The sequence below is a fragment of the Macaca mulatta genome, chromosome 2 (assembly GCF_049350105.2).
Source record: "Macaca mulatta isolate MMU2019108-1 chromosome 2, T2T-MMU8v2.0, whole genome shotgun sequence".
Classification (NCBI taxonomy): Eukaryota; Metazoa; Chordata; class Mammalia; order Primates; family Cercopithecidae; genus Macaca; species Macaca mulatta.
Genome location: NC_133407.1, coordinates 94,693,863 through 94,718,666, shown reverse-complemented (window position 1 = coordinate 94,718,666; position 24,804 = coordinate 94,693,863). Strand labels below are relative to the sequence as shown.

Genomic DNA, 24,804 nt, shown 5'->3' with positions numbered 1-24,804 from the left:
CAGCTGTTATTTTTACTTAGGTAAGATCTTTATTAGGGAACTAGGGAGGGAAAGCTGTGGGGTTTGGGATTTATTTGTTTGTGATTATTTATTAGTATCTTCTTGAGGAAACTTTCTTCTTTGCTCATGGTTGACAACAGAGGGCAAAAATGAAGGCAAAATGTGGCCTGATGCTGCCAGTTGGCCGATATTTTCATTTGTGCAGATTCTCTAGTTTTCTTCTTTTCCTAGTGTCCTCTAGCCCACTAGGTGACACTGTTTACTCATCTATGGTACTCCATTTAGGACTTTCCACAAATCATATTTAAAAGTAGATGTTTTGTTTGGGGTGCTGGGGAGGGGGAAAGCGTGTTGAGAAGGAAAATATAAATGAACCAGCAGTGGCTAAACTTTGAGGTACAATTAGGGGCCAATTGTCATCTATGGTTATGTGACATTATGGGCTAGTTTCAAACTATCTTTTAAGGAATTTTAAGAGCAACATGCAATTAGTTTCCAATTCTATTCCAAGAAATGAAGGAAAATTGACTTCCCCTTCCCAAGCCGTCACCAAACCAAAGGATAAAATAAACTGTTGTAGCTTTGAATGTAGAGTTGAGTAGATGCTCTTGAATGACTGTTTCCACCTCATTCTTCAATGATAGTTAATGAGGGCACAGACCACTAATAAGCAGTGGAAGCAGCTTCTAGGCTAAGCTTAAATTGGGCCTTCAAATCTAATCAAAATTAGTCACTGCTGAGAAGAAACCAAATGTGGTGTGTCCATTTGGATGTGGAGTTTGGAGAGGCCCTCCTTGTTTTCCAGGTCAGTTATGATTCCATTTCTGCATTGCTATATTGCTACACACTCACAGGAAGATGACATGTTTTTGGATCCCATCCAGTTCAAACTTGTGATGATTCTAAAATGACACATGTAACTTCTGGATAGAAAAAAAATAGAAAATGAATTTCTTGCCTTGCATTTCCAGGTTGTGAGCCACAGGAAGCGTGTCAACCATGTCAAACCAGAAGATCAAGAAATCAAAGATTCCATTCGCTTGCCTTAGAGTTTGAGGTCTGTTTTCTATTTATTCTTACCTCTTCATTGTCTATTATGACTTTAAAATTAACTTATTTATGCTGCTTCTGTTTATAAACTTAGATTGGGGTTTTTTTTTTTTTTTTTGGTCCTTAGAAGTAACATAACTAAAATTCTCTAACAAATATTTCCCAGTTCAGAATTTTCCTAAAGCTTTCCTGGCCTCTCTGGCTAATGAGCTCCAATTTTCTTTGCTTTTCTGTGTGTCTACCAGCACGCACCACCTTGAGTTGGTGTGTGATAAACAGCTTAATATAGTCACAGTTTTGGCAGCTAACTTTTGGATGACTGTCACAAGGCCCCCCTAAAATTGGAATTAAACAGATTTAAAATGAACAGGCAAACTCCTGTGCTTGAGAAAAAAGGATATTTTCATATGTTGTGAGCAGTAGTTCCCCCAATGTCTTCTGTGTATTTATGCCCTGCTTTATTTAAGTAACAGCAATAACTTTAATCACTGTTAGCAGGAGCACTGTTAAATACTAAGCACCTCTCTCTGAAATGGGACTTCTTCCAGAAAAACTCTTTATGTGAAACCAACACTGTGTAATCAACAGTTGCATGAAGAAGTCTGGGGAGCAGACCATGTAACAACAGCCTCTGTTCTCTACGTGTAGCAGAACGGTAGAGGCTGGAACATGCATTTTGTTGCTTGATTTGGTGTGTAGAGCACCCGGGACATCTGGGATTTGCTCCCTCGAATCTCTACCTTGCAAGGTCCTCTGATGAAGAAAGGAGAGAGCAGGAAAAAAAAAAATGGAAGAGGAGGACAGAGAAACATTCAGGTCTGGCTTCAGTACATTTGAATTCTAGCTGTCTGGGGCATTCTCCCAAATATCGAATGCTAATTATACTGAGTGTGTCCAATTGTGTCGTATTTTCGTAAATCAAACAAATGTTCCCAGGAGATAGGCGGGAGGCCACCAAACCCTATTCATTTATGATGCAACCTGAATTTAAAGCCAGCACCCTAGAGAGGATAGGTTACTGTGAGTTTATTTAATCTTCTGACATGTGCCTTGCACCTTCAATGTTACCCTGACATAAGGACTGCAGACTTTCACACAATGCTTTTATTTAAACAGTTAATATGCTACTAAGGATGGCCGTAACACTTTTTAGAGACATTGAGGATAAACAAATTGTTTTGAGGGACATAGGTTGTAGGGCTTTTCTCTGGGAAAGGAGAAATAGATCCTATTGCCACATCAGTCTTCCTAAAACACTTCTGAGAGCGTTTTCCCCTTGCTCTTCAAATCCTTCATGCTTTGCCCTTGTTTACTAAATGATGCCTAAACTCCACAGAGGCAAAGCGTTCCCAACCTGGTGCTCACTGTTGCCTGTGTCTCACATGCTGACCAGATGGGACTCTGCCACGTTTCATGGATGGATGTCATGGATCTGACTCTCCCGGTCTTTACTGGTGCCTGTCATTCCTAATTCCTCGGAGGCCCTCAGGGACTCTCCTCCCTAAAACCTATCTCTTAATCATTGAAATCCTGCTTGCCATTAAAGGACCAGTATAAATACCACCTTCTTCAAGACATTCACCCTATTTCTTCTCTGTCTGCAGCTAGAAATAATTTTTCATTTTTCTTTACTTCGTCTTTTTTAACGGCACATGAATACTGCTTTGGTTGATAGGTATATCTGTATGTGGCATCTTTTCTACAAGACAACAAGCTCCCAGGAGATGGGGATTAGATAATCTGCATCTGCCTCAGATTTGCACAGCATCATGTACAGAATACGTGGTCATAAATATTTTTTGAGTAAATGAATGACATAAAACACACACTCTCTTGCTGGACTGATTTCAATGGTTGTGTCTAAGGGTCAATGATATAAAATAACAGAATCAAAAAATAAAGGAATTAGGAGTATATTTCTTTGTATAGGTTTTGCTTAAATGATCCTTTCAAACATTTACATTCTTTCAGATGTGCTTGACACACAGTGGGTGCTCAGTTGACCAGCTCACAGCTGGCTGAATGTAATATTAAATAAATGAGTTTCCACAAGGAGGTAGAGAGTTTTTAATCAGACATCTTTGAATTTATAACTGGAGTTGAACTTGAGCTTATGAACAATTTTTCCAGGTTTACACAGAAACAAGAAAGCTTAAAAAACAGAATGAAATGAATCCTTTCCATTTTTGATACACATGCACATTTTTGATGCACAAAGATAAGAAACATGTTTAAATGTCATATGAACTAGCATTTTTTAAGATCACTTATTGTATGCCAGGCACTCTGCTCATCAGTTTATATGCATTCTTTCATTTGACTTCTCAATAATTATTTATAATAAATAACAAAACTGAGTCTTAGAAAAGTTAAGTAAGTTGCTGAGAGACACATAGCTAGTAAGTGGCAGAATTCAAATGCAGGTTGACTAACTCCAGTGTGTATGTCCTACTGCCTGTTTGTGCAAAGTTACATCCTTCCAGAAGAGAATGCAGTCTAGTGTCCCTTGTGCAGTGTTAGAAGTGGGAATTCTAATTCAGCTCAAACCTTCTCAGTGGCCTGTTTTACAGATGAAGGAATCAAGGCCCAGATAGGTTAAGTGAATTATTAGCATCACAGAGCTCGTGAGGTCTGAGATTAGACAGTGGGCATCTGGACTCCCAGTCTAGGAGATTCCTGTGAGAAGATGGTGCGTTATCACACAGGTTTGAATATACATGGATCTAGCCAGTTTCCCTTCAACATAAACCCTATGTGTAGTGAAAGACAGAGGTGGCTTAGTGAACCCTAGGATGGTGGTAGTACTGTCTGCTTTATAAAGGGGTCTGATTGCTTCTCTTTTCACTCATTGGCTAATCCAGTGACACTCATTTCAATGTGGCAACTATGTGATTTATTTATACTGATCTTTCCAGATCACTGACCAAGTCAACCAAGGGTGCCAAAGTTGACCATTCATGCACCGAAGACTGAGACATTCCCTATTTTTTGACTGACTTTGCTTTCTTATATGGCAAGCAGGGATTCAAGAGCTGGCCTGGGTGTCTGCTGAGTGTGAAGTGCCATTTGGAGGCCTTGCCTCTACTGGAGGACCACAAGTGTCTAAGATGTCCACAGTGAAAAGTCTCTTAGGGCTAAAGCATTTTTTTAGCTAAGGATGCTGAGATTGTGGAAACAAAATGAAATAAACGAGCAACAACAACAACAGTGAAGCATTTGGAATCAGAAATCTAAAGGACCAGTCTGCAAAGGGTCAGACCTTAGGGTGAGTGTTGAGTGTTGCTTCTTTCCCAGTTAAGCAGGTGATGGCCCTGCTTGTATTCCATAAGAGAGACTGACTATAAGCACTCAGGTTTCCAGATGTTGAGGCAGGATTTGAAGTCAGAAATGACTCTTAGTTCTGAGTGATCATGGAAAAGCAACTTAGTCTGTTTGGACCTCAGTTTCTTCATCTGTAAAATGCTACAAATCTGGGTTGGGAGGGCAGTGGGGTGCTGCGGAGATTAGATTAAATTGGACAATGCATCAGAAAGCTCTTGGTAAATTCAGCGGTATGTACCCACCTGTTTTACATTAATGACCAATTGATGAATTTAGGAGGTCTACATAAAAATGAAAATATACATTTTGGGAGAGCAAACAAATTCAGTTGTTTTTGCATTCACATTATCTTTTAAAAACATTAATTTCATGATAAAAATGACTCTGGGTGAATGTGAAGCAGGTAGGGGCATTTCTTTGACTGGGGTAGGTGGGAGGCAGCAGAATGAAGTCAGGAGCCAGAACCTTATCTAAGGGAGGTTGTGAACGGCTAACCCAGGTGAAGGCCATGGGGTGGGAGAAAAGGGAAGAGTAATAAGGGTGTCAATCACTTCACTGTTTGTCTCAGGGCTGTCTTTTTGCAGGTATCTGAGTTAGGTGGTCTTTCTCAGTCACTGGGCTTTTAAATTGCCAATATCAAAATTACTGTGGTGATGCAGCAACTTATAGATCTTACAGTTATCAGATAATAGAGCCTGGTATCCTCGTAGCAGGAGCATTGAGGAGAAATAAGACTGAAATAAATTTTAATGGACCTCTCTATCTTCCAATTGTGTTTCGCACACCTTCGACTTCTGTTTGGAGAGGTGAAGTTGAGTTATATTTTACATTTTCAATTTCAGAGAGGAGCAAACCAAAAATTTTTTTTTGTTTGTTTGACACAGAGTCTCACTCTGCTGCCCAGGCTGGAGTGCAGTGGCGCAATCTCGGCTCACTGCAACCTCCACCTCCCAAGTTCAAGCAATTCTCCTACCTCAGCCTCCCAAGTAGCTGGGACTACAGGCGTGTGCCACCACGCCCGGCTAATTTTTGCATTTTTAGTAGAGACGGGGTTTCACTATGTTAGCCAGGATGGTTTTGATCTCCTGACCTCATGATCCACCCGCCTTGGCCTCCCAAAGTGCTGGGATTACAGGTGTGAGCCTCTGTGCCTAGCCAGAAAATCTAAATTTTTAGGGTGATTTTGTCTTTACATATAGGGTAACGCCCAACAGGAGACAGATGCAAATATCAGGTAATAGAAATCATTATGGTATTTATTCTGTATTTTATACCTTTTTTGACAAAGGATAAATTTGGAGTCTACAAAATCCTACAGCATCTATAAAATGTTTTCTATCCTCTATGCATATTTAAACCATCCTAAACAAAAATGAAGTTCCTCTCTCTGAGAGGAGATTCCCAGTGTCCCTTGAAAACCCTCTTCAATATTTTGCTGGTCTTCCCGCTGCATGTTTAGCCCCATTGGTGTTACTTTTTCCTTAATTGAAGATGGAGACTAGCTTATTGTCACACTTCCTGTGGTGACACTTTGTGTCATTGCATCCCTGTCACCATTGTCCCTCAATTAGTGCTTGGTGAACGAACGAATGAATGAAAAAGTACATGAATGAATGAATGATTTTCGCTTCTAGTGTACTCCATTGGCATGTCTTCTTTTTAGTCAGAATAATTCTAGTACTTTCAAGTTTTATAAGGAATCTGCCTTCTTTTTGAACACCAAAACCTTTTGGTTGGCTCTTTACTTAATGCTCTCTATGTTTTTCATGTTCTTCTTTGGTTTGAAGTCCAGAATTGGAGACCAGTAAGGCCTATCAGGTAAAAATGTTAAAACTCTTAGTCATTTATAGAATAGAGTAAAAAGCGTCATTTCTTACGACTCTGTGGCTATACCTGACTCAGGTCTAGCTTCTAGGCTTTGGGTCTTGAAATGTTTGAGTTGAAAGGGATTGAAGGAATTATTGTTAAGTGGTTTTGTTCTTTTGTTTTTGGTCTTGTCAGTTAGTTTGTTTTGATGTAATGATTAATTAATGTGGCTAAGGCAAAAGTCATTATCTCTTAGAAATACTCAAATATTTACAGATGAAATGTTATGATGTCTAGGGCTTGCTTTAAAAAAACAGCAGGAAAGGAGGGGCAAATTAAAGCAATAGAGATGAGACCGGATATATTGATAATTACTGAAGCTGGATTACTTATACTACTCTCACTACTTTTTAAAATAGGTTCTTTCTTTCTTTCTTTCTTTTTCTTTCTTTCTTTCTTTCTTTTCTTTCTCTTTCTTTTTTTTTTTTTTTTGCAGAGTCAAGAGAACATTTATTTGTGTGCCTTTCTTCTTATGTGCATTTCAAGTCTTTTTCAAAACCAGGCCCCAAGAATCTCCAGATTCAAATATGTCCCTGGGCTTGGTCGGCTCCTGCAGTAGTCTTAGGAGCCTTGTATAAATGCTAGAGTTACTCATTTGGCGACATTAAACCCTAGGAAAGAAGATGCAACAAAGCAAGACTCCTTCCTCCATGGAATGTGCTGATTTCAGACGAGGCGGCAGCCAATGTGGAAAACGCTGGAATTTTTCCTTGGAACTGGACTGTGATGAGAGATGCTTGCCATGAACATAGCTACTGTCTTTTCTTTGACCTTCCTTTCCAGTTTTTGAAGATAAAGCAAGAAACAATCTTCTCTGAAGATACTTGATAAAAATTCCCCCCAAAAAACCAAAAACACATGCTTCCATTTCATTGATAAAAATGAATGGGTCTAGTTCAGCAGGGGGAAGAGCTGATTGATGCGTTTGCCCCAATAGCCAGATATGCCCATCCCCTTGAGGATGCTCACTCTATTTTTGGTAGCATGGCAGGCCACTGAGAGGTGGAAAGGGTGCAAGAACCATGAGATCTCCTGGAAATGCTTCCCTGGGAAGGCAATTTCATGAATGAGGTCTTCCAAGCAAATGACACCAACCTTCCCCAGATGCTCCTCAATCACTGTGTTATCTGTCAGACGGATGGTCTTACTCTTGACCTGGGCTTGTCCACGTTTCAAAATGAGTTCCCGGTCACACAATTTGGAAATCCCCAGGTCACACAACGTTCCACTATATACAGCATTTTTAGGTTCTGGGGGGCGACTTTTACAAAGACACCACTAAAAATTTTCTTTAGGCGAAGTCTTGCAATGGTTCTCTGCACCAGTAAACTCACGCCATCAATCCTTTTGATGCGTACAACAAAGGCCTAGGAATGTTTATCTGGTGATTCCAAGGCGTGAGGTTTCACTTCTAGTCGTCTGAGACTCACCTTGTCACGTTTCTGCTGCCAGGAATCATATAGGAATAATTCCAGTCGCTTAAACCTGGCCCTTTTCCTTTCCTCTGCTCCTTCTTTGCCAAAAGTGCCTGCTTTGACTGGATGGCTTTGGGAGCTTGATAAGCCTTCCTCTTTTTCAGGAGATTTTCTGGAGCCAAAGGGATTTTTCTTTGCTCTTGGTCCCCCATCTTTCTAGTGTTGCAGCTACTCTAGATTTTTTCATAATACAAAGTTAAGAAAACTATATTTAGACAAACTTATTCTAGATGAGAAAAACCAAGACCCAAACATCACAAAGCTAACAAAACGGAGACTGGGACTAGAAGGCAAGTCCTCTGTCTCCCATTGACATTCTCTTTCTGGTAAACCATGTATCAGTTCAGCTTGTTGTGCTCTCCCTGTAGACTTAATTTTTGTCACCATCATCCTGGTAATAATAACTTCAACATGCAAAGGCCATTAACAATTCTAGTCTACTTCCAATCTAACTTTACCATCCCCTGTGATTTTAATAAGCATAAAAATTTCCCTACTCCAGGTAACTATCAAAAGAGAAAACAATGTTGATGTATCTCTTTGTTCTAGCATTCTTTGGAACCAAAATAAAGGATTGTTAGGGAAAAAAACCCAGACAAACATATGTGCAAGGAATTTCAAAAAAGGAATAGTCACTAAACATATTTAAACTTTTAAACAAGAAATTGCACACTGCAACAGAATCTAAATAATATCCCAGAAGTAATTACTAATTTAAGTGTGTAATGAAATGATAAAATGCTTTGATAGAGCTCTGGCCTGCGGAGTCTCTGTGATACATCCAGCATCTTGGCAGCCATCCAAGGCCCAGAGTGGCTTTGAGTTTGGAATATTTATTTCATCAGGAGCCAGGACCACCTCAGGAAGTCACCTGTGCCCAGATCACTCAGAGTTACGTGGTTTTATTCATGTTCCCCTGGAAAAAGAAACAGTGAGCATTTCTTCATTTGAAGGAAAGGAATAGGGGTTGGTCTGAAGAAGGGAGGAGAAGGAGAATTACGTGTGTATGGGTGGCTGAGAGTGGGTGTGGGAGGAAATAGTTGGGGAGTTTACTCATTCAGGTAACCCTAAGGTAAATACCGTGAAATGGTTAGCAGCAAACTGTCAGAGTAGTGTAGCTGGAATACAAATGTGTTAGTAGGAAGCATTAAGTCAGGTGATTTACTCAGGTGAGGAGATGTACTGCAGGGTGAGCCCTAACTAGGAAGTTGCCTTCCTGTTCAGAACCGGGGGAGATTATGAGTGAGATAGTTCTAAAACCAGTGAGTGCCATAAGGCAGAATTTCTAAACTAATGTGGAATTCAAATGGCACTCACTTCTTTAAATAGGTTTCAAAACGTTTTGGATTAGGTTTAAGACAGCTCCTTTAAGTGATTTGTATTTCATAGACAAGCCACAAGCATTCTGTCCATTTTTCCCCAATCAGAATTAATTCTCCCTGCTCATAAGATGCATGTCATCAGCATAAAATTATTCTCCTCCCCATACTTTTCTGATTGTGGCCTCCAATTCCCAAGGTGATTTAAAACTTATAAAAAGAGGTTCATATTAACGATGGATTTCAATTTTAAACAAGCTTCTCAGTGAGAACCAGTGTGACATGAAAGCATACTTCCAAGTGAATTGTGTATTCATTTAAAGTTTAGGAAAAAAATAAAAACAAACCCTGCTTTACTCCCACCCAGCGTGTAACTCCAGGTCACCACCCCTGGAACATTGTGCCTTTGAGCTTTGGACTGGATTTGCTTCTGAGGTTAAGAGAAGTGTGTGGCAGATGTTGGGAGGCAGTTGGGGGTGGGGGTGGGGAGCAGGGATGAAGGGGCTGCCAGATGTTGAGCGGGAGGGTGGAGTGTGAGGATAAAAGCCTGCCAGATGTCTGCAGTGCAGAATGTTAGGCACCTGCTTTCCATGATCTTCAGAGGATGATTTATATCACATAAGTAGGATCTCATAAAGGTCCCCCCCTCCCCAATAAATACAGAATTCAGGGCTCCAATAATGATCCTCTGCATGGTTTCTTGCCTCACAGTATGTCTTTTTAAAAATTCAAGTTGAGGGTTATGTGAATGAAAATAACACAATCAACCAATATACTCATTTGTAAATAAAAGGGGGGGACTGTACATTTAAATCTGTTGTTCTAAATTATAAAGACAATCACCTTTTATTTTCTATTTATTTTATCTTTCCAATAAGACATGATTTGCTCTTCTCTCTCCCCATGATGGATTTAATAGATTTATTCATCAAGTTTTCTAAATTTAGACACCAAACTGATGTTTTTCTCCCACTGCTTAATTTTATTCTTAGCAGCACTTACATAAAGCCAGGCAGTGAAAGATATGGCAAAACTACTGACTTGCTGTGATCTGGAATGCACTTATAGAATAAAATAATAATAATGAAGATTGATATACCAGAGAGACTTAATACCAAGTGTCCCTACTGAAATCTGTGCTGTGCTTTTGGTTTTTCCCCACAGTGCTTTTGGCCACATGTTTCCTGTGGTTTTTAGGGGTCTTGGTTTTCCTTGTGATGCCTGGACTAGACTCAGTTCTGAGAGCACAGATGAGCCATATAAAAGAAAATATGTGGATCTTATAATTTCCTTGCATTTTAGGAAACTTTAGTGTTTTCTAGGACTAGATTTGATTAAAACAGGTTAAATTTCACTCCTTGATCTTGTTTGAAAGCCTTTGAAATAATTGTATTTGCACTGTTGGTGGGAGTATAAATTATTTCAGTCATTGTGGAAGACAGTGTGGCAATTCCTCAGAGACCTAAAGACAGAAATACCATTTGATCCAGCAATCTCATTAGTGGGTATATACCCAAAGGAATATAAACTGTTCTATTATAAAGATACATGCACGCGTATATTCATTGCAGCACTATTCACAATAGCACAGACATGGAATCAACCTAAATGCCCATCAGTGGTAGACTAGATAAAGAAAATGTGGTACATAAATACCATGGAATACAATGCAGCCATAAAAAAACAAGATCATGTCCTTTGCAGGGATATAGATGGAGCTGGAGGCCATCATCCTTAGCAAACTCACACAGGAACAGAAAACCAAATACTGCATGTTCTCACTTATGAGTGGGAGCCAAATGATGAGAATACGTGAACACATAAAGGGAAGCAAACTGGGGCCTACTGGAAGTAAAGGGTGGGAGGAGGAAGAGGATCAGAAAAAATAACTAATGGATACTAGGTTTAATCACCTGGGTGATGAAATAATCTGTACAACAAACCCCATGACACACATTATTACCTAGGTAACAAACCTGCACATGTACCCCTGACCTTAAGTTAAAAAAAGAGAAATAATTGTATTTGGTGACTTGGAGGGTGAACTAAGAGATGGTAAGATTGAGAGAGAAGCTACATTTGTCCCAGTGGCCCCTCAATCTTCGGAAAGCTCAGGCTTGTCATTCTCCCTGCACCACAGTTAGCAGTGTTGATCATTGCTCCTCTAGGCTGCACTGGCATTCAAGCATTCAGTAAATAGTAATTGAGCACCTAGCAGGTACCACTCTGCTAAGTTCTGGGAATACAGTGCGGAAAGAGGTTTCTTTCCTCTTAAAACTCCAGTGCCCTGTGGAAGATAGACATTGAGCAGATAAGTGTTGAAATACTTATTCACAAGGGGTAAGCTCTAAAAGAGAAGTGAATAATGTGTGCTGTAAGAAAGATAACAGGGGGGACTTTGATAGATGTCATCTGATAACCATGGAATAGATTGCTTTATGACTTGGCAAATTGCTTCCTCATTTGGGATCATCAGATAGCCACTTGGTTAGGCCAGTCGGCTTTAAAATGTGATGGAATACAAGCGTTTTGTCAGGTGGTACTTTCTTGTTTTCCAAGAAAACGAGAAAATGCTTTTCTAGCCTGTACTCTAGATTCTTCCAGGGCCAATTCCAGAGTTGAAACTCGTTTTTACTTATTACTTAGCCTGAATAGGCTCTGGATTTTGTTTTTCTAAATAAAAATTTAATTTTAGAATAGTTTTAGATATACAGAAAAGTTGCGAAGATAGTACAGAGAGTTCCCATATACACCCCACCCTGTTTCCCCTGACATTTTATGTTAAAATGGTACGTTTGTCACAATTAATGAACTAATATGGATACACTATTATTAAGCAAAGTTCATGCTTTTATTTAGATTTCCTCAGGTTTCACCTACTGTTCCTTTTGCTCCAGAATCCTGTTCAGTTTAGTTTCCTTGACTTTGGCAGTTTCTCAGATTTTTCTTTTTTTGATGACCTTGATGGTTTTTGAGAAGTACTGGTCAGGAATTTTGTAGGATGTCTCATTAAGGGAACCCTCAGAATTTTCTCATGATTAGACTGGGGTTACGAGGTTCTGGGAGGGAAACTACAGAGGTAAAGTGCCATTCTCATGACATCATATCAAGCGTACTTACTATCAACATTGCTTGTCATTATTGATGTTGACCTTAATTGCCTGGCTGAGGTAGTGTTTGTCAGGTTTCTCTGCTATAAAGTTACTCTTCCCCACCCCTTTTCATACTGTGCTTTTTGAAGGAAGTTACCATGTGCAGTCTGTACTTAAGGAGTTATATTTCACCTCCTTTAGGGTGGAGTATCCATACAAGCTATTTGGCAGTCTTCTGCATGGTAAACTTGTCTATTCTTCCTCATTTATTTCTTTAGTCAATCATTTATTTATATCAGTATTGACTCAGGGATATTTATTTTATGCTTTGGGCTATAATCCAACACTATTTCACTTTGTGTCTCAAATTGTTCTACCTTTGGCTGGAAGCTCTTTCAGTTGGCTGTCATGCCCCTTAGACATAATTGTATCTGTGTGTGTTTGTATGTGTGTGTGTCTTCTTCAAAACTTTTTTTTCTCCAGTACTTCCTTACCTTTTGGCCCTACAAGATGGTCCAGGCTGACCTTGTATTTTTCCTGCTATAGTTCTAGAATCAGCTGTTTCTCCTGTTTTTTAGAGAATGGTACTGGGAGCCAGGATCTGTGTAGTTCTGCTGGTTTGTTTTTCACACTATAAATTGCCTGTGAAATAGTCTGGACAGGAATGTGGGGTAGAGAAGGAAGTCTGAGCTTCAGAGTCAGGCCTGGTATCTATTTCCCATATTTCCCACTTACTAACTACAGAGCCCTGAACAAATAATTTAACCTCTCAGAATCTCACCTTTCTCTTCTACAAAATGGCCAAATTATTTACCTCATATGATTATTGTGAGAATAAGAAAAAGGACTTATAATGGGCCTGACACAGAGCATCTGTTCAAAAAGTCATTTCTATGGAGCAGGGTAGGTCCATATGGGTGTCCCCCCCTGGAGCTGGCTGAACACCAAGGAAAATAGATGTTTAATTTTTTAAATTATGTAAACAAAACCATATTATCCATGAAGGAAATAAAAAAGAGGATGTTTTACTTACAATCCTACTACCCTAACACATGTTCCCTTTTAGTCCCTGTCAGTATGTACTTATTTAAAAAATATTTTCATCACGTTGTATATAATAAGAGAAATAACATTTTACCATAATGTATATGGTAATAATAAAATAGCCCCCCTTATTAGATGCTTATCCTGTATTCAACTTTTACGTGGATTGTTATAATTTCCATTTTATGGCTGAGAAAACTGAGGTACAAATAGGTTGACTACGTTTCCAGAAGATACACAGCCAAGGACAGGGGAAGACAGGATTTGAACTGAGATCTGTCTGATGCCAGAGTTGGAATCTTTAATCATTGTTACATTTTCTCCTTTATGTAGACACCCCCACCCTCCAGTCATATGTTCACACACAGGCATACATATTAATTTCTTTCTTTTTTCTTTTCTTTTTTTTTTTTTTTGAGACAGAGTCTTGCTCTGTCACCCAGGCTGGAGTGCAGTGGCCCTCTCTTGGCTCACTGCAACCTTTGCCTCCCAGGTTCAAGCAATTCTCCTGCCTCAGCCTCCCGAGTAGCTGGGATTACAGGTGCCATCCACCGTGCCTGGCTAATTTTTGCATTTTTAGTGGAGACGGGGTTTCATCATCTTGGCCAGGCTGGTCTCGAACTCCTGACCTTGTGATCTGCCTGCCTCAGCCTCCCAATGTGCTGGGATTACAGGCATGAGCCACTGTGCCCAGCCCATATTAATTTCTTTATGTCACATATGCTGTCTACCATGCTAGAGGCATTAGATGATGTTGTTTTTAAAAAGATGAGTTGCTTACATCCCCCACCTTTTTTTTAAAGGTGTTTAGGATTTTATAGGGGATATTACACATAAAGAGGGTTGCAGTGCAGTTCTTCCAGAGCTATACAGATTTTGGAGTTTTGAAAAAAGAATGCTTATATTTGCCCAGTAACACCAGAGAGAGTTTGATGGAAGAGGTGACATTTGAACTGAGACTTGAAGGATTGGCCAGATTTAAATGGGTGGGTTTGTGGATAGTAGGGGCATTTCAGTCAAATGAAATAGTAAGCATAAAATTGGATAGGCTTATGATAGACTAGATCACTAAACAGCAGATATTCATCTTATTTTCCAAACTGTTCAGGGAGGAGCATGCTCCCTTACCTCCAGTGACTTTGGGCTTGGCCCTGTAACTGTCTTGGACCAATGAAATGTGGGTGGAAGTAGCATGGTGTTTGTGAGTACAGACTTCAAAAGACGCATGGTAAGTTTCTGCCAGCCCTCTTGAAGCTTCTTCCGTCTGTCTCGAGAACAGCTCATCTCAGGTGACTGTTGCCCCTTCCCCCTGAGGTCTGGGATGAAGGCACGTGGAAACAAACCTGAAAGTGCTCTGGCTTAAGTCCAGCCTTGCCCGGATCAGCCCAGCTGAAATCAGTCAAATGACAGCAGCTATACAAACCTGTGAGTGAAAATAAATGTTAGTTTTTATGAATTCCTGGGATTTTGCGGGTTGCCTGTTACACAGAATAATCTCAGCAGAAATCTGATTAATATTAGGCCAAAAAGGATAGGCCAAGTTAGAAGAGAAACTAGTTGTCTAGATTGGCTGAAGAAGATACATGCAAGCCCACACCTGTGTGCAGAGAAGAATTTTAACACGTGAAAATAATGAATAAGATGACTCAGACTTTGTTGGATTTTGGCAGCCAAAATGGCCAAGATTATTTTACAAGCATCTTATATAGGATTTATTTTAAAATACACAAAATTAAGGACTTGAAATAAAAGCACAGAATGTCCCAGGTATTTTTCCTTTTCTTCCTCACCATTTTACTCTATTTATTTATTTATTTATTTATTTTTGAGATAGCATCTCACTCTTGTTGCCCAGGCTGGAGTGTAGTGGCATGATCTCGGCTCACTGCAACCTCCACCTCCCGGGTTCAAGCAATTCTCCTGCCTCAGCCTGCCGAGTAACTGAGATTACAGGTGCCTGCCACCATGCCCGGCTAATGTTTGTATTTTTAGTAGTGATGGGATTCCACCATGTTGGTCAAGCTGGTCTTGAACTCCTGACCTCAGGTGATCCACCCTTCTCGGCCTCCCAAAGTATTTTACTCTTTACTGGGGCCCAGCACATACTAAATCTACAATAAACATTAGGGACACGGTTCTTCCCTCAAACAACCTTACAGTCAGTTGAATAAGCAAGATAGATGTGTACACGGGGAAATACAAGGGGAGTGCTTGAACACAAGAAAGCAGCAGGATTTAAAGTAAGGAAAGAACCTGGTGCTTTTTTAGCTTCATGACATAAAGGAGATATGCTAGCAAGAGGTTAACCTGGCAGTATGACGGGTATGGTTAATTTATAAATACTGTATCTTGACGAAAGGTAATTACTAAGAGTTCTCTATGTTCTTTAGTTGGCTACCTTCAGAGTCCAGCAATATAAATGCATATTGCTGGTGATTGACAAGCCACCTGGATGCTTAGCTCAAGGTAGAGCCCTGGTGGGAGGAAATAAAGTATTTTTAAAGCCAAAGAGGTGTGGAAGAAAAAAGATTGAGTGGGCGGCTCTGTAAGAAAGGAGGGGGGACCTTCTTAGGAAGGTCCTAGAGTATAAAACTGAAACTTTATGCCAGTTGAAGTGGTTGGAGATGGGTGGAATGGAATAGAAATTCCTTTCTTTAGTCTGTATCCCTTGTGGACTCAGGTTGGATGATGTCTCCAACTTAACAGTAAAAGAATGTGGTTTTGGTCGGGCATGGTGGCTCATGCCTGTAATCCCATCACTTTGTGAGGCTGAGGTGGGCGGATCACGAGGTCGGGAGTTCAAGACCAGCCTGGCCAACATAGTGAAAGAGCGTCTCTACTAAAAATACAAAAATTAGCCGGGCATGGTGGTGCATGCCTGTAGTCCCAGCTACTCGGGAGCCCGAGGCAGGAGAATCGCTGGAACCCAGGAGGTGGAGGTTGCAGTGAGCCAAGATTGTGTCACTGCACTCCGGCCTGGGTGATATTATTTTCTACTCTCCTTCTCTCTCTTTAAAAAAATTTTGGGCAACAGAGTGAGACTTCTTCTCAGGAAAAAAAAAAAAAAAGAAGAATATGTTTTCTCCTGGCTTTGTTTTGTGTGCTTTACTGTAAGTCCATTTGTTATGGACGATGTCACCGCAATCTCTTACTTCCAAGTCATCTGTATACCATTGTGCTAAAAGAGTTTCTGTCTCTTCTTTGCCTTAGTCCCCAGTGCCCTTGTATTCTGTGTCTCCTTTCTGACACATACTTGTAACATTGCATTTTGGGTAATGAAGTCTGCACCATGGAGTAAAATAACGATGATTTCCCTTTGACTTAAAGACGAGAAAACATTTGGGACCATAGTGCATGCCTCTGAGATGCTTCTAGCATTCCCTTTAGTCTCCAATGAATCAACCCGTACTCTCTCCAGGGTGGGCAGCGAAACATAGGGTCATCCATTTGAATTTTGACTGAGCATTGCCCCGACCTCCCCTGCTGGCGTGACTCCAGGGATCCTGACTGCAGATGTAAACGAGCTCCATAGGAAGCCTTGCCACTTAAGGAACTACAAGACATATTCCACAAACATGTGTTGAACACTTGCTATTTGACAGGCACTGTGGCAGGCATAGCAAAGGACCTCAAAATGAATAATATATGATTCTTTCCTTCATGGGGGTTTATAATCTAGTGGAGAACGTAGATACGCACAACACAAGGATGCGGGAGGCTGAGTGGAGAGACAATTTGTGCGTGGTCCAATTACAGACCACCTAGCCTCTAGGTTCTGCACTGGAACATGCTGCAACCGAAATCCTGTCCTGGCTGATGGAAAGTCAGAAGCAGGCCCAATGGAGAGGTTTAATTTAAAACATTATCCAAGTTCTGGTCAAAGCTAAAACACCCTATTCTGCTCTAGGGAGAGAACAGACTCGACTGGATAAAAAAGCCTTGTTTTAAGGCCACATTTTAGCATCTTCTTCTCCCAGCCTCTTATTTTTGTTTTACCTCCAAGAGACACTGTCTAGCAAGCTCCTAGGACATTCTTTGCTGGTGGGATACAGGTAGTATAATTCTAGTGGGTGTCAGATCAGAACCAAGTGGGTTTGTATTTTTAGTAACAAAACTGCTGCACTGACCATGAGCTGGTTTCTCTTCCAATAGAAATGAAGGGAATTAGCTCTTCTTTCTTCTATTAGGAAGTTATACTCCTTTCAGCTTCAGTAAGCTCCCATGAAGATCGTTCTGAAGATCTAGTGGCCAAATATCACTTGCTAATAGTTCATTCATTTTTTTTCTTAAGGAGAAGAGTCTTGGAAGTCAGCCTGGGAACCAGGCTCATAGGCTGGGAAAACAGACAGGAAGCCAGGCAGCAGCTGTTTTTAATGTGCTTGGAGACTACATATGTAATATGTACAGAACACATTGCATTCAGTAAGATCATAAAATATGCATGCGAGCGTGGTAAGAACATGACAGTAGAAATGGTGCTGCCAACACAATGGAGATACTGTTATGATGACTACACCGTGTAGCTTCACGTCTCAGAGTATGGCAGCCTGGCTATCTTCTTCTGAGTTGAAATTTGGTATAATGCTATACAATCCTCTGCTTTTTCCACGTGACTAATACACAATACTATACTTGTAACTGATAGAATTGTCTGTGATAGCTTCTAACCTCTGGGGAGAACTCAGATCTCCTCCTGGAGCTATGGAATAGTTTTAAGGACTAAATGGAGTCCTCAGACACAGGCAATTAGCTATGCTACCAAGGGGTAAAGCTTTGAGAGGGAGAGCAAATGGTATCATGACTAAAACCAGGTGAGGTAAGCAATCTGTCATATTCTCACGTTTGAGAGAGCTCCTCCTATACTGACCTTCTGCTCAGGGGAAAGAGGAGCCCCTGAAGATCATAGGTGGCCCAATATATTTGAGTGCACCTAAACAAGTTGCTCCCTCTGTTTCTTTTTTTTGTTTGTTTGTTTTTTGAGAGGGAGTCTTGCTTTGTTACCCAGGCTGGAGTGCGGTGGCGCGATCTTGGCTCCCTGCAACCTCTGCCTCCCAGGTTCAAGCGGTTCTCCTGCCTTGGCCTCCCGAGTAGCTGGGATTACAGGTGCATGCCACCACACCAGGCTAATTTTTTTATTTTTAGTAGAGATGGGATTTCACCATGTTGATCAGGCTTGGTCTTGAACTTCTGACAACAAGTAATCCACTCACCTAGGCCTCCCAAAGTGCTGGGATTACAGGTGTGAACCCCTGTGACCAGCCACTCCCTCTTTTTAAAAAATAAGCTTTTTTTGAAATTTTGAAATAGTTTTGTACTTACAGAAAAATTACAGATATTATAGAACATTTTCTTTTACCCCTCAACCAGTTTCAGCTTTCCCTATATTATCATCTTATATTATCTTGGCAATTTATCAAAAGTAAGAGACCAATTTTTTGATACATTACTATTAACTCTAGACTTCCTTTGAATTTCACCCATTTTTCTAATAATGTATTTTATTTTTCTGCTGCAGGATCCAATCAGGATGCTGTATTTTATTTATTTGTCATTTTTTCCTTAGTCCTCTCTGGTCTGTGGCAGTTTCTCAGTCTTTCCCTGTTTTTCATGACCTTGACAGTTTTAAGGAGTATTGGCCAGATATTTTTAGAATTAAAAAAAAAAGTCTCTCTTTTAAAGTGAGGCCTGATCATCCCTTGCTTGGGAGAAGCTATTTTCTGTCTTAAAAGGCCAACAAGGAATCCTGGTAGATCCTGGGGGAGAGAAGGCCTGGAGAAGGAGACTGGAGCTTCTCCCATACTGACCATCTGCTCAGGGGGAAGAGGAGCACATGAAATAATAGGTGGCCCAATATATTTGAGGGCAACTCGTTGAGTTAGTGGTCTCACCCTGCTACACGTCAGAATCACTTGGGGAGCTTTTCCAAAAATACTCATACCTAGAACCCACCAAGACCAATTAAATCAAAATTTCTGGGGATGTGGTCCAGGCATGGATATTTTAAAATAGCACACCAGGTGATTCTAATGGGCAGCCTGGATGGAGAACTTCAGACTTAACTAGTAATAAAGAACATACTTGCATACGTGTCCTAGATATAGCCATGGAGAAGGAGTAGGCTCCAGGTACACAAATTAGTTAAAGATTTGGGATCCTGAAAAAGCCTCTTTATTATAGATTTAACTGATGGTATTATTCTAGTTACTTACTTTTCTTAACTTGAGAATTGAGTGCTAGGCGTGAATTTGTTTTCTTAATCATCATCTGATTTGGGATTAAAACGAGTGAGTTGCCCTTGATCACTGAATATCCTAATTTCAGTGTCTAGTCACCAGAGCTGGAAGAGGTATTAATATAATCTATTGCTGAGACAAAAACACTACCCTGAGAGTTGGGAGACAGAATTTCAGTCTTAAGGCTTTAAATGCTATTTGGCCACTGGCTGACTGACCAAGTCACTCAGATTCTTTAGAACTCAGGGAACTCACCAGAAAGGGTTTGAATTAGGTCATGACAGATCTCCTCCGGCTCTGAGATTCTATGATTCAAGGAGTCAGAAGACTGTATTTTTTTTTTTTTTTTTTTTTTGAGACGGAGTTTCACTCTTGTTGCTCAGGCTGGAGTGCAATGGCACGATCTTGGCTCACTGCAACCTCTGCCTCCCGGGTTCAAGTGATTCTCCTGCCTCAGCCTCCCAAGTAGCTGGGATTTCAGGTGACTGCCACCACACCCAGCTAATTTTTGTATTTTTAGTAGAGACAGGGTTTCGCCATGTTGGCCAGGCTGGTCTCAAACTCCTGACCTCAGGTAATCCACCTGCCTTGGCCTCCCAAAGTGCTGGGATTACAGGCATGAGCCACCGCGCTGGGCCCAAAACTACCTTTAAAATCTCAGTTTGTTACTTACTAAATGTTTGACCTCAAGGGAGCCACTGGATCCTGCCAACCCCATTTGTGTATCTGCTGAGTAGGGATAGGAATACTTGTGGACACTGAGATCTTTCTGAAGTGCTGTGCAATTCTACCTGTAATGTTCTCTGAAAAGATGGGTGATTCTTTCCTCTCTTGGATGGGGAATCCTTGTATCACAGCTTTATATCTTTCCTGAGACTCTTTATCATAGATTTAACTGACAATATTATTCTATTTACTTACTTTAAAAAAAAAAAACTGGCTCGAAAAATGAGTGCTAAGCAGTGAATTTGTTTTGTTAATCATCGTCTGATTTGGGGATAAAAAAAGTGAGTTAGGAAACCCTTGCTCACTGAAGATCCTAATTTCAGTGGTCTAGTGACCAGAGCCGACACTTTGGAGGTATAACCTGTTGCTCAGATGAAAACACTGCACAGCGTTTCACAAGTCTCAGTGCAGTGCAAATGCCTCATATGTACTCAATAAATATTTGTGGGTTGAGTAAATGGCATAATTTGAAGATAAAACTTTAGTCAACATGGCAATGGATTGCAATAATGGCTTCTCATTAGATTCACCTAAGTAGGTCTAAAAGTAATGACTCTCCCAGAGCCATCAAATTAGAATGTCTGGAAATGGAATCCAGGTTTTGGGTTTTTTAAGTGTCCCCAGGTAATCCCAATGTACAGCCAAAGTTGAGAACCACTGCCTTAGAAGGCCAGTTTTTTTTGCTCAGCAAGTTAAAGAAATGGAATGTGGCTCAGATATAAAGACTGCCCAATCCTTGAAGGATTTGCGTATTTTTACTTCTCTCTTCATTCTCCATACATTTAGCACAGGTCAGGCACATGGCAGGAACTCAATGAGTTATTTGTTGAATTGGATGGAATTAAAAATAAAAATCCCCACATTGCCGTTTCCTCCCACAGTGATTTTACTCACTATGTGAAAATATGTGAAAAGCAGGTAAAGTCAAGAGTTGTAACCCACATTTCCCATGCAGTCATATTCTCATTACAACACAGGGTACAATTTTTTTAGGATTTGCATAATGTAATGAGTCTCATTGAAAAAGAGTTCCTTCTTCATTTCAACCCTGCTCTGTGTCTTCTTGCCTTTTCGGCCTCCCAGCCCAGCAGCTGCTTGGAGCTTGGGATTTGGTGGTGCTTAATCATGGAGAGGGTGGCATTTTCGTAGCTGGGGTTGTTGCAGTAAACCCAGTGCGTTTCACTGCTTCCGGGTGTTTCCTCCACTGACCAAAAGACACCTGGTTTGATCTTCACACTCCCTCCGGTTCTCCATGCTTTATTCATCCTCATATTAAAAGCACATTTTTAAAAAGATTCTGAGATTCTCGTCTTATTATTAATACAGGTGCTTACTTAGTTCCAGATAAATACAGAACCCCCCACCCCCCCGCTTTTGAATGTGTTGTAGCTTTATATGAAGCTAATGGAGCAAGGCAATGCTCAAACGTCAAATTAAACTGCACAGCTCTGTAATCACTCAGACTGACATGGCATAAAAGGATAATTAGTAGTTCATTACATGGAACATTGTTTGTTCAGCTAAATTGATTTCTCAGCTGCCCATGTTTTCTGTTTACTTAGTAAGCGCTCCATTGCACATTTTTATTTGAGAGCTAGGAAATCCCTTCCCCTGATTTTTTTTTTTTTTTGATCAGTGCAGTTTTAAAATATAATTTGCTCGAGCTGGGTGAACCTCCGAATGACATACAGGTGTACGGTATCAATCATGAGTGTGGATTGATGCCTGGAACATAAAACCAACTGTGGCTAGAGACCTAGGAGACTCTACCAAAAGGCTAGAACATACCCAGTGGCTTTGTACCTGGAAATGCTTTTGTGGCTGTTTGCTTTTCAACTTAAGAGTGAATTCCCCTCTCAGAAAGGGAGGGGGCGAGAAAGAAATTGGAATAGACACCAAATCCCTTGCTGTTCAAAGTGGACATTTTCCAACAAAGTTTTTCTTAAACCCTTCATGTTGCCTGTTAATGCCAACATAAAGAAAACAGTGGCTGTTTTAGGATTTCCTACCACTCTGCTCACTATCAGCAGGATTTAGAAAAAAGGCTAAATGCTGACTTCAAAACTTTCTGCACTTGCTACCTTTTAACGATAATGTGAATTTTCTAGGTTGGGGAAGCACAGCTATCCATGGCACCTTCCCCACTGGCTGTTTCCATGTCCTTTGTACTTCTGCTCTCGGAGGTATAAGGCATCCGCATAGATTTTGCTGGACAAATACAGTTGTTCAGATGCCTCCTAACACGTAGCTCACCTCGACTTTGCCATTGCTTTACTTAGCTATGCTTGGCCAATAGGTTAATGCATTGCACTAAATGACACCTTGGAGTTTTGATAGTCACAGAAGAGAGAAGCCAGTTCTGTATCTAGTCCAAACCTCGGGCACAAGATGAAATAGAAATCTGGGTAGCATCTCAGGCTGAGAGTTCAGCTACAAAGAAGTTTGTTTCCTAAAAGATTCTCAATGTTAATTTGATTTTGCTAGTCCTTGGAGGAACTTAGAAATCCGCCTTTTAAAATTAAACGTTGTTAGCTGGATGCAGTGGCGCACACCTGTAATCCCAGCACTTTGGGAGGGAGAGGCAGGTAGATCACGAGGTCAGAAGTTTGAGACAAGCCTGGCCAACATGGTGAAACGCCGTCTCTACTAAAAAATACAAAAATTATCCTGGCATTGTGGTGGACGCCTGTAATCCTAGCTACTCAGGAAGCTGAGGCCCGAGAATTGCTTGAACCTGGGAGGCGGAGGTTGCAGTGAACTGAGATCGCGCCACTGCACTCCAGTCTGGGTGACAGGGCAAGACTCTGTCTCAGGGTTGGGGGGAAATGAAACGTTGTCATTCTGTATTTGTAGAGGAAGACTATTAAAGGGATACTGTAGGTCAATGTGAGGAGAGGGGAGGCCTTTTAAGACTGGGTAAAGAAAAGCTCAGTGGTTCACCCTAGTTAGTAGTCTTTCCAAATACACGTGTGCAGCTGGGGTGCACACTAGTGGAACTAAAGACTATTAAATTCCACTACAACCAAGTTCTGGATTTCTTTCCTTGGCCCATGAGAACATTAGCAGCCTCATGTAACATGCACACAGCATATTGAGCAGGGGTCTCTCTGTTATCAATATTAATGGGAAGAAATAGAGCCTTCATGAATGAAATCTGTAAGTAATCCTCAAGGCTCACCAATGCCTTTTGATTTAATCTTCTTCCCTAGCAACATTGTTAGAAGCTGTATGTAAAGTTGAAGGTATGCTTAGAAGAAGATAATCTTAACCTTTGAAGAGAGCAGGAACATATTTATGTATTCTTAGCACACAATGACTCAGTAGGAACTCTGAAATAGAATTTCAAAGTTTTTTTTTTTCTGTAAAGAAAGTAATTTCAGGGTCAAAATCTTAGGCAGGCTATTCTCTTATAGGCTTTAAATATGGAATCTGTGATTATCTTGTATATAGGGGGGCTTTGTTCTGACTAAAACAGTAACAATAATTAATGAATGTGACTCTCATAAACTGAAGCCCTACAATGTGCCTGGCACTGTGCTACATGCTGTATGTTTGCCACTGTGGTCTCTTCCTTCCCAACTCTAATTGCAGACTTTCTTTCCCTTCTTGGGCTTATTACAGAACTTCAGGTTAAGGCAACTGGGTAACCGTCCTTTCTTCCTGAGCACTACCTGGCACCTGATGTTTGCAAGTAGGCTTGCCTACCTGTTCTGCTCTCTTAACATCCTGCCAATCTCCTGGTTTCTCTTGGCCAGGGCTTAGACGTTCTAGTTCCTTTGTGTCATCTCCTATCTCATTTCTCCTGTTGCCATTTCCCCTGAATTTTGGCAATCAGATTAGCTATTGCTGGCCCTCCCACCCCCAATCCGTACCACTAACGTAGGCTCAAACATAGCCCAATTCCAAAGCTGATGTCCACAAGGTAGGATGTGTGTAAGCAGTCTTCCCTAAATTGCACATGCATAATTTTATTAAAGTTTTGCTGTCTCAACTAAACCACTGGACAGCACATTACAATTGCTGGGTTTCCATTTTCACAAACTCTCCTTGGCTGCCAAAGAGACCCATGGACTGCTTCTGTCAGAGCAAGCCTGGGCTCCATATATCTGTCACCTCAATCACAGACTCCCTTCAGCTCTTCAAGACACAGGGTTACAATTCTGTTCAGATGGCCCTTCTGGGTTGCTGATTGGCTGCCATTGTTACCGTCCCTTCTTAGCTTCCTTGACATCAAAATTGCTGTGTTTTCTTCCTTTCTTACTAACTGTTTCTTCCCATTCTCTAAAGGTTGGGGAGACCATTAACTAATCCTATGCCAATCTCATTATTATTATTATTATTTTAAAAATTTTCTTCCCTTCTCCATCTAGGTGCTCTCATTTGGCCCTAGGGTTTAAAATCCCATCTGTACAGGCCGGGCTCAGTGGCTCACACCTGTAATCCCAGCACTTTGGGAGGCCAAGGCAGGTGGATCACCTGAGGTCAGGAGTTCGAGATCAGCCTGACCAATATGGTGAAACCCTGTCTCTACTAGAAATACAAAAATTAGCTGGGTGTAGTGGTGGGCGCCTGTAATCCCAGCTGCTCAGGAGGCTGAGGCAGGAGAATCCCATGAACCCAGGAGGCAGAGGTTGCGGTGAGCGGAGACTGCACCACTGCACTCCAGCCTGGGAGACAG

General features: G+C 40.9%; 1 protein-coding gene and 1 pseudogene across 10 annotated transcripts in view; one reads left to right on the top strand and one right to left on the bottom strand.

Annotated features, from left to right (window-relative positions):
- Window positions 1-24,804, top strand: part of LOC144339055 (uncharacterized) — a 293,212-nt gene that overhangs the window by 19,364 nt on the left and 249,044 nt on the right. For 9 of the 10 annotated variants that reach the window (XR_013413668.1, XR_013413663.1, XR_013413664.1 and 6 more), the window contains one exon: window positions 972-1,057. Coding sequence is in view for 3 of the 10 variants with exons in the window: in XM_077991700.1 (XP_077847826.1) it covers window positions 972-1,057 (86 nt within the window). In the remaining 7 variants the exon portion in view is untranslated. Of the gene's footprint in view, window positions 1-971; window positions 1,059-24,804 lie in introns of those variants that run through there. The other variant, XR_013413670.1, reaches the window with a different exon arrangement.
- LOC106996982 (ribosomal protein uL30-like pseudogene) lies at window positions 6,853-9,492 on the bottom strand (annotated as a pseudogene).